Source organism: Bactrocera dorsalis, chromosome 2 (assembly GCF_023373825.1).
Source record: "Bactrocera dorsalis isolate Fly_Bdor chromosome 2, ASM2337382v1, whole genome shotgun sequence".
NCBI lineage: Eukaryota > Metazoa > Arthropoda > Insecta > Diptera > Tephritidae > Bactrocera > Bactrocera dorsalis.
Genome location: NC_064304.1, coordinates 24,050,349 through 24,066,721, shown reverse-complemented (window position 1 = coordinate 24,066,721; position 16,373 = coordinate 24,050,349). Strand labels below are relative to the sequence as shown.

The following is a 16,373-nucleotide window of genomic DNA, read 5'->3' as shown; positions in this document are numbered from 1 at the left end:
TAGTATTTGTGCCATATACTAAATATTTATTCCTTCTGTATTGTGCATAGTTCCTACAGACAAAATTAAAGCTCGATATTTAGCGAGCACCACGTGTGCAACGGTAAGTAGCCAGCCATTAAGTTTTACTACAAGCATCATTGGTTACGCGACATTAGCAAAGCGGCTAAGTGAGGGCAATATGTGTTCCAAAGCAAACTGAACTTTCAAAATTTTATTTTTTTTTAACAAAATTTGCTTTCATAATGGCAATTATAGTTCGAGAAAGTGTCAGCTTAAAATTCTTTATAAATTCATATAAACCTTATGTGACGAATCGAACGAGCAACTATTTCAAAAGCAAAACCATAGCATAATCATATACTACTGTGATCAAATTGAAAGGTGAATATTTAATTTATATTTCGCGAGTTTTTCAAATCGTTAAACTATTAAATGGGTCTGGTGGTGAACGCGGGCAAGACGAAATATCTCCTGTCATCAAACGAACAGTCGTCGCACTCGCGACTTGGCACTCACGTCACTGTTGACAGTCATAATCTCGAAGTCGTAGATAATTTCGTCTCTCTTGGAACCAGTATTAACACCATTGACAACGCCAGGATCGAAATCCAGCGCAGAATAACTCTTACCAATAGGTGCTACTTCGGGCAAAGTAGGCAAATGAGAAGTAAAGTCCTCTTTTGACGAACAAAGACCACACTCTACAAGTCACTCATTATCCCCGTCCTAGTATATGGTGCTGAGGCATGGACGAAGACAACAACTGATGAGTCAGCGTTACGAGTTTTCGAGAGAAAGGTTCTGCGGTGGATCCTTTTCGCATTGGCCACGGCGAATATCGCATTCGATGGAACGATGATCTGTATGTGATGTGCGACGACGTTGACATATGTAGTTAAGCGAATTATTAGACAGCGGCTAAGTCATATCGTCCGGATGGACGAAAACACTCCAGCTCTGACAGTATTGGACGCAGTACCCGCCGGGGGAAGGATGGAAGCAGAGGAAAAGGAAGACCTCCACTCCGTTGGAAGGATCAGGCGGAGAAGGACCTTCGCTTTTAATATACAATTGGCGCCACCTTGAGAAAAGAAGAAACGACTGGAGCGTCTACGTCTCTAGGTTACGCTATAGTAGCACCGGCCGCCTGACATTAATCTGGAAACCCAATTAAATAGGTAAGGTTGCATTTTTGGGCCAACGCTCGACTTAACATAAAAATATATATTATACCTCTTTATTTGGAGGATTCCAAAATAAAATATTTTTCTAATATATGTATGAAAGCTGGACTAGATGTTTGCTTGAACTAACGATAGATTCATACTGTACGAAGACAGCGTCCCGGAATCGACCTTAAAAGTTTCATTAAGTTTGCAAGACAACGACAACCCAGCCAAGTTTCAAAGAGTCGACAGTGGCTTTGCAGTAAAATTGAAACATCTAAGTGAATTTCGGTTAAGTAGGCGTTATGTGTCCCTGTGTCGCTAATGATGAAAATCCATTACAAGTTCTCGCACATACGCCCCTGCAGTGACAATGGCAATTATTCAATGCAGCCTAAGCGTCAACGCATGTTGAACGAAGCGCACTCGGTGTACACACATGACGACTTGCCTACACCAACAACACACAAGCACGCACACATGCATCTATATAAGAGCATTTATACCTCGTTTGGCTGTCACTTGAACTTTATCCGCAGCACAGCGCTAACAGCGATTGTAACGCAGCCGTTGTTCTCACGCGGCGACGAGCGACGAGCGACAAACCGTGTGTTGCGTGAAAATCACTGAACCGTGAAAGTAATACCGTTGCTGCAGTGCCAATTCCCATCCCCGGCGGACAAACAATTGCAACATTCCCGCTACACATAGACGCAGTAAATCACCAGCATTAGCAAGCCAAGAGGCAGCTGCAATAAATGGAAAGCAGGCACACAGCAGAAGAGCAGCTCAGTGGAATCATAAGCGTGTTTGTATGTATATGTGCGTGTGTGCATACTTAGTTTATGCAAATACGAATCAGCAGTGTAGAAGTGCGAAATGAAGTCAACATCCAGTGCCATTTGGTGGATAAAGAGTCCAAAGAAAACATCGAAAAGGGCTATAAAAAAGCGAAAGCAATCAGTTGGCGCCAGATTCAGCAATGACATGACGGATCTATTTCGCAACATATCGATGCATGCGTATGGTAAATTGGTCGACAACACATTGAATGTGTGGGAGAAGTGAGTATACGCATACATGCACACATAGATCAGCAATGAAGACTAGCAAATTAATGCTGCATTGAGGGAGGAATACGCTTGTACGCAATATTACTCATACGCAGCGTTGATTGTTAGTTGGAGCTGTTTATACATAGCAAGATTTCAATTCTTAAACGGTTTACATATAATTTTAAATGGGAAAATTTGCTTTATGAAGTAGAAGTTGTATTTTAGTGAAATGCGTTTGCCATTTGGTCATAGTTTTACTGATGCTAATCTAATAAGGGTCAGTCAAGTCGTTGTGAACATATCTGGCTCGTTATCGGATCGATGTCGCAGCAGCTTAGCTTAAGCTGAACTTAAGTGAATGAAGGGGCTAGGTCTAACTGCATAAAGTATGAATGGTGACTTATCATCAGTTCGAGGAGTTTACGCATTAAGAAATTAAGCTCAAATCTATAATTCTCTTCCCGACCTTAATAAAATTGTGACTTAAGTATTTTTAAAATGATAATGGCTTTGTAACCACGACTCAGAAGTCAATTACTCTCCATTTTATAGATTCTGTACCGAAACCGATATATTATTAATTATAGCGCATTTGTAGCATTAAATAAAGCGATCAAATCGGCATCTTCATACAATAATATTTATATTAAGGGTATAAATATTATTGTAGTCTTGTAGTATATTGAGTAGTCGAAAAAGTCTTTTCGTACACTGTTGGTATATGGTATGACACAATGTGATTGGTAGCGCTGGAGACAACCGACTGCAACGACATCTATTGACAAAATACGAAAAGACTTTTTCGACTATCCAATATTATTATACTTCAGTTCCGTCGAAGTTATCATTTCTTAATTTTTAGTTAATACTTACGGCGGAGGTTCAAGGCAAGACGATATCATGGTCAAACAGCACTTTTTTCACTAAAATGGGCCCGTTTTTCTGTTAAATAATAGAATAATATATTGGTGGTCGATGTATATTGCATATAGTGAACCCGGTGAAAACGGTGAACATCACTTTTTTAACCGATTTGAGCCAGGTTCTCTGTGAAGACCGCTGTCCCTTGGTGTCTGACCGATACCACTGTTTGCATATTTCGTTAACGGTAACGAAATGACACAAGAACGCTATCAGTTTGCACTTAAACAGTATCAAACCATGCTCTCAATTGTATTTACGCAATAATTGGCTTAAACTTACTTGTATGTGCGCCACAATAAATGAATGTCACTGTACCTTCATATATCGGTTTGTTCATTTACCGTTGTGCCTACATATATACTATGTATATCTTTACGTTCTCATATTTGCAGATTAATATGGTTGGCTGTGCATTTAACAACAATGTTCACGCTGTTTACGATTCTGTCACTGATATGGGAACAATTTGTCGCTCAGTACATTGTCATCAACCTATCCAATCCACTGTATCCCATTGAATCCGTGGCATTTCCATCAATTTCCATCTGCTCGAACAATAGAATCTCAAGGCAAGCAGCATTGGCGTATGCAAAGGAGCTGTGAGTTTGACATTTCACTTATTCTAGGTATTAAATGCACACACACACACACGCGCTCACACACACCACAAAGCACGCCTGAATGTATGCATTCATCGAAAGGCATTTACCAGTAATTAACAGCGAGCGTCGTTGAGTCGCCATGAAATTATCAGACAAAACAGTTTCTTAGTTCTATGAGGACGCGATTGTAATTCCTAGCTTGCCTAAGAACCGGTTGGGTATATTCATCATGTTTATTAGCGAAATATAGTATCAAAAAGAGCACTTTAGAAATCGTTTGTAAGCTTCTGTTTACAACATTCAAAGCGTAAAGAATTCTAATAATCAAAGATTACCATCTTCAAGTGGAAACCTCCGCTTTACTTCTATTGCAAAGGAAAACCCACCAGAAGACACATCTAAATAAGAAATACAAAGTTAGGTTTGGGGTTTATAGCCAGCCGTCTCAAAGTTTCAGGCATGGGCTAAGGTCTATCACGGAAACAGCATAATACTTGTTAATAAATGCGGGCTAAAAGAAAAATGAAAACCATTTCGGCACAGAAAAATTAGCCAAAGGACAGTTACCAGTAGTTACGATGCCATGAGAAGTTAGTTTTAAACTCTACAATCACAACACTGTTTTTCAGGTCGAAACCTTGGATTTAACTGAAGTCCTGAAGTGAGTAGAAAAGGAAACTGATTAAGTTTGTTTGGGTTGTCACAGGGAAGTTACCTCTAATGTGGCATGTCATAGTACTATTTTGGCCCCAGACGATTGAGACGGAGTTCCTTTTAGAGTACCAAATGGCAGAAACATATACGTTACACACTTGAAACACTGAACACATCTATTTATTTATTATTTTAGGAGTGCAAAGGATCTTCAAGGCCGAAGCGTTGAGTATTTCATGGAACATTTAAAGTTCTTCATTCATTTTTATCAGAAATTTGATATGGATGTCGATGCTGAGGCTTTCTCTAATTTTCAAGCGTTGTTGGACAAATACGATACATATGAAAATGATACTTTCTATGATACACGGAGGGTGGCCGAAATGGTAATAATCCACAGTCCTCTTTATTAATGCATATATATTCGGTTTATATATACTTGTATATAAATATAGATACAGCATAGAAGCTCAACTAGTAATTATGTTAAATCTTCTTTTGTATTTTCAGCTCACGCCCACATGTGAGAGTCTCATACGTAATTGCAAGCTATCAGGTGTCGAAGTCGAATGCTTCAGCCGTAAGACATTTCAGAAAAGTTTGACGACTTATGGATTTTGCTGTACCTTTAATACAGGAAATTTGTGAGTAAAATTGGTTTAAGTATACGAAAAACTCCCCCGAACAGTAAAAAAAAATATATTCCAGTAAAACTTACTTTCCAGTATATGCAATTTGTATTGATTATCGACGTTCTCTTAAGTATACTTTCTGAGACAATTTTTTCACTTTGGTTCTAAAATTCTATCATTCTAAACTCGCTTTTTGCGAATTTCAAAATATTTTTAAACAATTATATTCTTTTTCATCGTCTACAGTTACAACAATCGTAAAATGCGTGATCAATTCGTTAATTCGGAACTTGGTTTGACGGTCGTTTTGAATACCAGTCATAAGGATGATTTTATGTCCTTATTGAATATAGATGGTTACATTGTCATCGTCCATGATTCCGATATCTTTGCCGATACAACATCGGGTGAGTCACACGAGCTATTTATAACATATGGCGAAGAGTCCTTTCTGGCATTGCATGCTCTTTTGGTTTATACAGAACCCAATTTGAGTTCATTTAGTCCGCATACAGTAAGTGGGATGCCACTGATTTGAGCGAAATTTGTAAATTTCTTCCAAATGTTTTTACTTGCAGCGTAAATGTTATTTCGAAGATGAGTTTTCTCTGTATACAACGCGTACTCAATGGAATTATAGTTTCTCCAATTGCGTAACACGCTGCCGTATTCGTAGTATTATGGCGTTGTGTCGTTGTATACCCTTTTATATGGATACCACATTGTTGTCGGATAAAGATGGCGCCATTTACTGTACCCTGCAACATGTGCCTTGCCTGCTCAGCTATAAATGTGAGTTTGCGCAGAGCTCTCTGTAGCACTAAGCATGAATATATATATATATTGTAATTTCAACAGTTAAATGGAACAATGTGCTTACACACCGCGAGTTCGTGCCGGGTTTACAACGTGCCTACGAAGAAGCTCTGTACTGTCCAGAATGCCTGCCAGCCTGCAACGATATACAATATGGTGTGTCCTTCATGGCGTTGCCTATAGATCGATTCTTAGCTACCACTACAAAAGCGTAAGTTGAAATAAAGTACAGTTATGTTGAAGGTGGTCGTAAGCAAGAAATTGCCGCTAAACTAAGCTTACAATTCACCGATTTTCTTCGCTATCCATAACATAAATGTTTTAAGCCAGAACTGTTTGGGTGCAAATTTTAATTTTAGTGAATTGGATAACATCGGCCTGGATTTGGAGGAGATGTCTGTATTGCGTATCCACTTTGATGAACCATATGCAAAGTATTATAAGCGCGTGGTGGGTAATACGTGGTTTGAAGCATTGTGTAAGTATATAGCTGAAAGTGTTATGTCGTTTATAAATCGTATTAGCCTTGAACAATTCTTTCTTTTGCATTTCTAGGCACAGTTGGTAATGTAACCTCAATATTTCTGGGCTTCTCTATTGTTGCAGCCTTTGAGATTGGCTTCTTTGCAACAAAATACTTAATACTTGCAATCAGATCAGCCATAAGCCAAGACCATAAAGAAGGCAAAAAGAAAGACGAAATGCAACTCTATATATGTCCTTAAATAAGTTAAAATATTTTTCACGCATGTAATTCATTCGATGTTTTATGGTAGATATGTAGGTACACCTCATTAAAGCTTTGATGCCTATGCCACAATTTTGATATTATTATTATTATTTATTTCCTCTGGTTGTTCACGAGTGATTCAATGCTTCAGAGGTGGTAAGAAACAGAATTTACTTTTAAAGGCCAAGCCATGCATCTTTAAATATTCTTTTTCTGAAAAAACTCAATTTCGACGAGATGTTTATTGTTATATTTTTTTTGTTTGATATTTTCATTGAGTTATCCAGCATAAAGCCACCTGACAGTTCGAAAATCTTTATATTAGGTATATGGGGACTCAGGGAAGTATTGACCCGATTCAACCCATTTTTGATATTCGAAAATACTAGTGTCAGGAAGTTTGTCCGTCAGAATTTCATTTGTATTTCTCACACATTGACCGTATTTATGGTCAAAACTCAACTATAGATACTATGGTCCACAAATTCGGGGCTTAAACAGTTTTGTTTGGATTTGGACAATGCTTGGTTATAAGAAGGCATACTTTAAAGGAATTAATACTGCAAATTTTTACCCCGTCATATCAATTGCTTGATTTGTGTACCTGAGTGTGAAAGAATCAAATTGTACTTAACATTGTGTTATATTGGAACTAGGCGAGGTTGTGGTCCGATTTTACGATATTTAGTCGAAGTCGATTCACACCGTTGGCCGAGGTTTCTATGATATTTTTGGTGGGCTAATTTGATTATTGTGTCTTTATTGGTTAAGGATATATGTACATTAAATTTAGCAACAACTATTCAGCGAACTGCCGATTCCTCTCAAGGTAGAATGATGTAATGACGTAAAGACAATCTGTTCAACGAAGCACTCAGAGAACGTTTATCTCTGTCTGGACTTTGTACCGACGATTAATATGGATAATGCCTTACCTCGCATTCCACAATGGCCTTTTTGTCTAGGGTTTCAAAAAATATAGGATATGGTAGCATTATTGTAGAAGTTACTGACAAAATTAAGTATTAACTGAGTTACAAGTTTTTTGCTGTTCACTTTGATTACTGAAGGCACCAAACTAAGTATAAACAATATTTTGTACACTCGATGGAAATAATCAATTAGCGCAAGCAATTACTGCCAATTTACGGTAACTTGTGGAAGAGTACACATTTTTACGTACATACAATGAGATTAAGCATTTCACAAATCTTTACAACTCTCTCATCTTCAATGACTAACAATAGAGTCTAGTTGTAAGCCTGATTGCTCCACTAAACGCTCCACTAATAAGCCATAATGCTGCGTAATTAGTTCAATATGCGTACGAACATGCCAATACTGGCACTCTTCTCTGGCACTTCGACATATCAGTAACGACTGACACCAAAGCAATTAACCGACGCTAATACGCCAGCGACTCTAATTTACAGGTACAAGGTAACCGAAAATCTACAAGTGCCGCCAACCCAATGCTTACCAACTCACCACCCCATTTCATGGGTGTATGTTTCGTATATAAAACCCATGGCATTTGCCATTAGCGCTACAATTAGTACGACTGTCGGTTGTCAAACAACGTTAGTGTATACGGGTATTGAGTCTATTTCACCTGGCACGATTGCTGTCCGAAGGTAAATGGCAACACTATCGCTGCACAAAAAGCGCTACACACCTCAACAAGCGCCGAATAAAACGCATTCGCCATTTCTGCTGGGACGTGCACCTTGGTGGGTGCCGGCGGTACCAGCTGCACAACGCGATGGCAAGCGGAAAATCTCATTTGCCGAGGCATTGAAGGACTTTCTGCGGAATGTGTCATTTCATTGTTATGGAAAATTAGTGGAGCCACATCGACGTTTCCACGAACGGTGAGTACTTGGCAATATCACCCGTCATGAGTGTTTGTCGGAGTCGTTGGAGCGAGAATTTAATCAACAGCCTTTTGTTGTCGCTCTTCATTTACTTGCAGTTTCTTTTGGATTATATTCCATATCACAATGATGAGCGTAATGATTGTCTTTCTATGGAGAACGCCCATCTTCGAGGGGCAATTTTTAAGCACAACCATGTTCGATCCATTGTATCCTATACATAAGGTGCCCTTTCCCACAATATCAATATGCACGCTGAATCGCATGTCGAACGCCTCCGTTACCAGATATGCGGAGACACTGTAAGCGCCAGCTTTCACACACCATATATGTACATAGATCAAAACTTGATTTTTAAGAACTTAAAAAATATATTTTTGAAATTATATTTGTTTAGTCAGCAAAAAGATCCATACAAACGAGGAGTTAACTATTTTTATCATGAAATAAGAAAATTGAGCTTTCCATATTCAAAGGCAACCGAAAAAGACGAGAACTATGAAGATTTTTTAGAATTTCAAAACTTTCTGGATATATACGACACCACGGATAGTGAAGTATTTTTTAATACCAGAGATCGCATGAAGCAGGTTAGCATCAATTTGAAGATATTTAAATTAAACCGAATTTGAACTCGAAAATTTTGTTCGACCATATGTTAGAAAACTGTAGCTTATATGTCAGCCTTAATATTTTTATTTTAAACAAAAAATATTCCTTATTTCTTTTCCTTATTTTCTTTCATTAGTTAACACCAAATTGCAAGGATATATTGGTCCGTTGCCGTTTGGCCGGAGAGGACTTTGATTGTCTGACGAAATTTACAGAAACTTTAACAGCGAATGGATTTTGTTGCACCTTTAATGACGATGGCCTGTGAGCTTTTTAAAATATATGAAGACAATCTGAAAATTCTGGAAAGTCACAATTAACGGGTGATCCAAGTAGAGGTACTTTTTTCTATAGCCTTTTTTTGACAGATTACCCATGAGTCGTGTGATATCACACCGTTAGACTTTTTCCTGTGGGGATATGTAAAGTCCAAAATCTATATCGCTTCGATTGAGGCCTTAGAGCAGAACATCACGCGTGTCATTCGCCACTTACCAGTCGAAATGGTGGAAGGAGTCATCGAAAATTGGACTCTACTTATGGACCATCTGAGACATAGTCGCAGCCATACCTTATTAAATTAGAAGTTTCGGTATATTTTCTTTGAAAAAGTAGCGCTCCTTGAAATGGTTCAACCTTTTTAAAGAAAATTATGCTTGCCGAAAAGCTTTGTCCGTCATATTTTTACTTCTGAGTATGCCTAAATTTATAGAGCTAGTCCTATAGACACTTACTTACAAATTTGATTACGAATAAAGAAGCTGACTGTATACAGTTATATATTTATTCCATTCTTTCCAGATATTCGAAGCCGCGACCTCAAAGTTTAAGTTTTTACGAAGAGCTAAATGGTCTCGTTTTATTACTAAACTCTTCAAATAATGATGAATATTTTAAAGCATCACTATCAGCTAGCTTCGCAGTAAGTTGAAATTATATAAATAAAATAAATTGGTTTCAAAAGTTTGTGGTCAGAGTCTGTCTTTCTGCATTATTCGTAATTCGTAAGAAGACAGTGAATATAACACCATTTAAACTCTCGCAATCCAAAATTAATCGCGATGGATACAATTTTATGGATAATATTTCACGGATGAGGGTCACAATAGACCGTAGGTCGCGGTGAATTTCGCATTTATTTATCTAATTAGGATGAGGAGATGAACTCATTTCTGGAAGTCTCCCTGCCCGTGCAAGAGATAATTTGAGTAATAATATCAATCACGGTCTACTGACATCTCTCTATTTTACAATATCTGCTTGTAATAACATATACAGTTGATATTACAACTCTTGTTTTATTTTCTTAAAGTTTTACATACATTCCTATGGGCACTACGCAGACATCGCAAGCGGTTCGGTAAAGGAACGCTACGTGGAAAGTGGCAAGCATACCTACATGGCAATTAAACCGGGTATCATTGAAACTGTCAACGAAGCTCGCATATTGCCGCCGTCAGTGGTGAGTGCCGCAGTAAAAACAGTTAAAAGGATCAATCTAATCCTATAGACACATTACATTAAACAAAATTTTACTGAATACTGAAAAACTTTTTTTAAAATGCTTTTAAACTTCTTCCTCGCTCACTTTGCAAAGCGCCAATGCTACTTTGGCGATGAGAAAGCTCGGATATTTGGTAAACTATACAGTTACAATAGCTGTATAACACGTTGTCGTATGTATAGCATACTGGTGTTATGCAATTGTTTGCTTTTCATGCATCCCAATGAATTGTTAGATGTGTCTACCGAATATGTCTATTGTACGCTGAGGCACAAAGCCTGCTTGGACCGTTACTATTGTAAGTTTAAGAGAGAGTTAGAGTTAGTTAGTTTGTAACTATATATATTAGCTCCAATATATTTTCACAGTCAAATGGTCGAATGTTATTACTGAGCGCGAAAATATTCCTGGACTCGAACGTGAAATGGAGGACTCTCTTTATTGCCCGCAATGCTTACCGATGTGTTCTTCGGAGCGCTACGTTGTTCATGCCAACGCACTGCCTTTGACTTCATATAATATGCGTACCTTTCCGTAAGTAAAGAATCTTGTAATAATGTTTACTGGTTTTTGTAATCCTGCAACATGTTGATACAGAGTGCGATAGTATCTATATCTATATCTATATCTATATCTATATCTATATCTATATCTATATCTATATCTATATCTATATCTATATCTATATCTATATCTATATCTATATCTATATCTATATCTATATCTATATCTATATCTATATCTATATCTATATCTATATCTATATCTATATCTATATCTATATCTATATCAAAATAATCAGTTTCAACCATTTTGTAGTACATCATAAACCCGACTAAGTATACATATATAAATTAAATATATATTTTGTTCAATTGCAGAGATATAGACGCGGAAAATCTATCGAACTTTGCGTTGACCCATGTTTATTTCGGCGTCTCGCATATTCAGATTTTTAGACGTGTGCTCAAGGACACTTGGTTTGAAGTACTTAGTGAGTTTGTCAATTTTTCAAAATCTGTAACTAGATTTATTAATTTTTGTGTTAATCTTCCCTACAGGTTTTATTGGCAACATTGTGAGCATTATAACGGGCTTCTCATTGGTCGGTATTTGTGAGGTGCTATACTTTATCTGCCGTCAATTGTTTTTGGCTTTTAAAAGTGAACTGGCATCGGAACGCAAAACTAAAAAGCAGAAAGCTAAAACAGATTTAATTATTCTGCCATGAGAAATGATATTTGTATGTTTTACCGTTAAAATATTTTGTCTGAATAAATTATTTACTCCTTGACTAGTTTTGACTAGCTTACTAATAGCTCAATTATGAGATAAGCGACCTTCTAAAGATGCATACTATAAACATAGGGGTTTCAATAAGAGTGATATGATTTCTTAAAAAAAAAAACACTCTAATTGTTAAGGAAATTTAAATGTTTCTTATTTAATGTGAAGAACAATAGGTACAAATATGTTCTGAATATAATGGCGTTCACGACTTCTTTTGCAGGAAGGAATTCGATGAATTCGATCGAGTGCTTTTTCCACTAAATCAAGTCGTATGTCATGAATAGCACGTTCAATATTGACTCGTAAAGCATGAAGAAAGTCTAGTTTATTGCTAAAGAACAATGACTTTAAATAACCCCACGAGAAGCAGTCTAGTGATGTAAAATTACAACTTCTTCAATGCCATTCAGTGTCGCAATTTCTTGAAATAACCAAGTTTCCAAACTCTCTCTCAATAATTCGGTTGTTGCACGTGCTATGTGACACGGAACAACGTCTTGTTGGAACCAGATATCGTCAAGAACAACTACTTCCGAATGCGACCATAAAAAGTTAATTATCATCTATCTATACTGCTTTCCATGGACAGTAATGGTATCACCAACTTCATTTCGAAAAAAGCACGGATCGATGATTCCCCCAGACCAAAAACCACATCAAATTATTAAAATAGGTGAACGTAATGGTTGTTCGTGAATAATTTGTGGACTTTCTTCGCATCAGAATCGGCAGTTTTGTTTATTTCCCGCACCAATCAGAGCCTCTTCGGAGGAGTTGAATTCCTTAAAAAATATCGTTATCGTTTTCAAGTTGTTCCAAGCCAAAAACCAAACGAGTCTCAAACCAGTGGAATGACGGTAAAATTGTTTCGAATTGCTTCAACAGTACGAGTATGCATGCCTTCGAATTTGGGTCCAATGACTTTTTGCTTTTCGCAGAACTAAAGAGGAGGCTCAATAGGAAGAAATTTAGCGACATTAGATGGACGAGCCTCAGTTTAAGGCATATATACAAGTGTTGGAAGACGTCATAATCTATGTTTCAATTTCGATCGCAACCTAAATGAATACTTATCTCGAGTTTTAATAAGAAAATAGAATATTTCTTTAAAATAATTCTTCTTCTTCTTCTATTATATTCATCTCTGTGGTTTTACAAGTTTTTTTTCGTTGACAGATACTTTTCAGTTCATAAAAATTTAACAGTTCCCAGTATCTAGAGATACTCAGTGACTCCGCACAAACGCTGCGGGTATATACAAAGTAATTTAGAAAGCTTTCCGGTTTTTGTAGTCCGCACAGCCGCAGTAATATTACGAAATCAGATTTAGTAACTGAAACCGCGACCCAGACCAAAGATGCGCGCTCATTAATAATTAATTCAATTAACATAATTTTATACCCGCTGGTATGCATTTATAGACGTAAGTATGTGTGTGTGTGTCGGTAAGTGCAGCTTAGGTGCAAGAGCTAACCAAACATAGGTAGGAAGCTGACGGAGTTAGAAAGCATGTCCGTGCAACGCCTGCAGGTTGGACTAAGCAGTACCTGCTAAGTAAGACTCGTGCGCTGTTGATGCTCCTAAGCAGCTTTTGGCCGCGGGCCAGCTTGGAATAATGAATTCAATTTGTTAACTGAAAATGTGCGCAAATTTTCGCTGCCACTGCCGCGTGGCTATTGCCGCCAACAAGGTGGCAACGCGCACAGTTGTTGTTTGTGTTCTGGCGCTCATTGTTGCAAATGCTACTGTTGCTGTTGGCTGCAACAAATGAAGCTACTGAATTTAAATGAATGCAACGGCATTAAAATATCCGTCGGGCGTTGGTTGCACGGGGTGCTAGTGAAGACACAGCCACCGAAGTTATTTGCGGCAACATATGCGGCGTGTTGCACGTTGTATACGGCTGTATGTAATACGGCGCTACTTATGCAGCGCAGCGCCGGCGCATTGTTGCAACTCGTCGGTATTCTGCTATTAAATTTGCAGTAGCAATGGTCGTACTTAAGCAACAAATACATGCAGAGGCATTGTGGCAAACAGCTCATTTGTTCGTATCTGAGATTCATCTGCTGCATTACCCTCATAGCAGTAATAGCCAAGTAGCATTGCAAAAATCGCTAGCAACAACAACAAGCATGATATCGTGTGTGTGTTTGTTTGCTGGGTATTTATTAACAAATTGCCACGAAAGTTGTGTGAACTGTACATGTTACGTTGCCTCGAGGCGGTTGGTGGGTGGCACTTCGCTAGCGGCGCGCTTCGCCAAGTTGCCTGAGTTGCACCCATTTATTATGTGTAGGTATGTGCATGTGCGTCCTCTTATGGTTGTTTGTTTGTGTTTATGGAGATGTGCTGAAATAACTGCTGAGCGCATGATAATATGCAGATCGTTGAAAGTTTAGGTTAAAGTTAGTTGCGCAAATACTTTTCACTTGAGATTATTTAAACAAACTTTGTCTGCGTTTTGGCGCTAACGATGCGGCTCGAAGTGTAATTGCTACTTATTAGCGTACGTGAGCGCATACGCTTGTGCTACGTACATACGAACAGATATACCTCGGAGTGAAATCAACTAGTTATCAACTACTTTACAACTAGTATGAGTCCCGAACTCGACTAGCAACCACAACAGTTTTTTCTGTACAAGCAAATTTCTATTCTGTGGTATAATTTTACATTGACTTCTGTTTAGATCCTCCGACTTTCTTCCGATCGATTGGAACGACCTCACTGGAATACAGCTCACATCAGTACAGTCTAACGAGCCGAAACTGTTCTTTTGGGATTGAATCCACAAATTGCCAGAATGGATATGTAAACTGTGTTCCAGTGAGGGCGTTCTGTTTAGACCGGAAGAAATGTTAGTAAGAAATGCCAAGTTATGGGTGAAGTATAACTCCCCAGCCGCTGTTTTCCAAAATTCTTAACCCGTTGGCGTGATGGAAAATTATTGCCTCGTGTCTATTCACTAATTTCTGACTTTTTCGGAAATCGCTCGCTTCAATTTGATGAGTTGTTGCCGCTGCGTTCCCCATTAATTGTTTCATCCGGTTTTGGACTCTCATAATACTGCTCCCACCGCATACCATAGAAGGCATTATCATGACGTCATGGATATTCGGCTCCGTAGTTCTTACAGTCAAAATCGTCGAATAAGGCTACAAATCATAGTCCCGACTACCTCATTCTTCAGATTTGAACATATGTTACTTAATTTGCTTTTCAAACTTGAAAAAGTCACTCACCGCGACAAAAGTTAAATCGATTTGAAGCTTATTGCCACAGTCCTTTTTCTGTTAGAGCATCACTCGGTCAAATATCCCGAGCAAGAATTTAAATTTTTGATTTTCTTTTGTAGTCTAAGCACTATCACATCTCTCTCGCATTAGTAGTTACTTTGGTTACAATCGGATATGAGGTTCTTAACTACACTTTTCAGCGTTGAAGCCAGACCCGACGATAAAGATAAGATCCTAGGTTCCGGCATCATCAGAAGCCTGGAAGCGAAATTTTTTTAGATCAATTCCCCAAATTTTAAAGAAAAAACACAGAAGCTTCTAATTTAATGGGGAATATTTATCATCATTTGAAAGAACATCCTTGGCATTTTTGTTTTGAAGGTTATCTCGTTCCAATATTGGCCGCGGTTGCTTCTCAGATGGTCTATCCGTTGAGTTTCAATTTCGACTGGTAACTGGCGAATGACACGCGTAATTTTTTGCCAAATCCTTAATCGAAGCGGGATTGTTCACATAGATTTTAGACTTTACATATCCCCACAGGAAAAGTCCAACGGTGTGATATCACACGATCTTGGTGACCATCGAACACCCCGAAATGCGAAATTATGTGTTCACCGAAGTGTTCTCTCAATAAATCCATTGATTTATGCGATGTCTGGGAAGTTGGGACGTCTTGTTGAAACCAAGGAACGCCGAGATCAAGAGCTTAATTTTCAGGCATCAAATAATCGTTAATCATGGCTCGATAACGGTCGCCATTGACGGTTCTTATCGGCATATATTACATTCGCCGATGATTCCACCGGCTCACTAACCAAACCAAAACGTTGTGTTTTATGAATGAAATGGCAGCTCTTGAATCTCTTCAGGTTTCTCTTCGTCCCAAATGCTGCAGTTTGCTTGTTGGAGCCAGAAATCGCCCTCATTGCTGAGCAAAATTTGGCTCGAAAGTGTCGGATCTTCTTGGAACTTTCAAGAGCCCATAGAGCAAAGCGATGTCGCTTGGGAAGGTCTAGTGGCTTCAATTCTTGCCCATGTTGTAGTTTGTATGCTTTCACTTTAAGATCTCGACGTAAAACGGGCAAACTCAGTCGGAGTTGCTGCGAACGGAGCCGAATTGACTCTCCACGGTATTCGTTTACACTCTTACTCCCTCTACGGCTGCTATATTTTCTTCCTTGCGTCTGGACGTAAGGAAGTCGTAGTCTATTCCTTGGAATATTGTCCAATAATGAACAAAGGATCTCAAGATGGGTAAGTGTGTTGCGA

The 16,373-nt window shown here is 38.3% G+C and overlaps 2 protein-coding genes across 2 annotated transcripts; both read left to right on the top strand.

Moving 5' to 3' along the window:
- The first annotated feature begins 1,689 nt into the window (after window positions 1-1,689).
- LOC105231107 (pickpocket protein 19) lies at window positions 1,690-6,645 on the top strand. The gene is made up of 9 exons (XM_029552349.2): window positions 1,690-2,233; window positions 3,541-3,747; window positions 4,601-4,790; window positions 4,915-5,048; window positions 5,283-5,550; window positions 5,615-5,828; window positions 5,895-6,063; window positions 6,212-6,330; window positions 6,408-6,645. Exons 1-9 carry the CDS (start codon window positions 2,049-2,051, stop codon window positions 6,575-6,577), a joined length of 1,656 nt encoding a protein of 551 aa, XP_029408209.2. The 5' UTR covers window positions 1,690-2,048; the 3' UTR covers window positions 6,578-6,645.
- A 1,575-nt stretch (window positions 6,646-8,220) lies between these two features.
- Window positions 8,221-11,897, top strand: LOC105231106 (sodium channel protein Nach). Its single transcript, XM_049449498.1, is given in 10 exon segments — window positions 8,221-8,453; window positions 8,555-8,727; window positions 8,730-9,046; window positions 9,205-9,332; window positions 9,870-9,990; window positions 10,381-10,530; window positions 10,624-10,870; window positions 10,941-11,106; window positions 11,454-11,566; window positions 11,634-11,897. Coding segments are annotated over 10 exon segments (1,818 nt in total). The 3' UTR covers window positions 11,804-11,897.
- The last annotated feature ends 4,476 nt before the right edge of the window (window positions 11,898-16,373 follow it).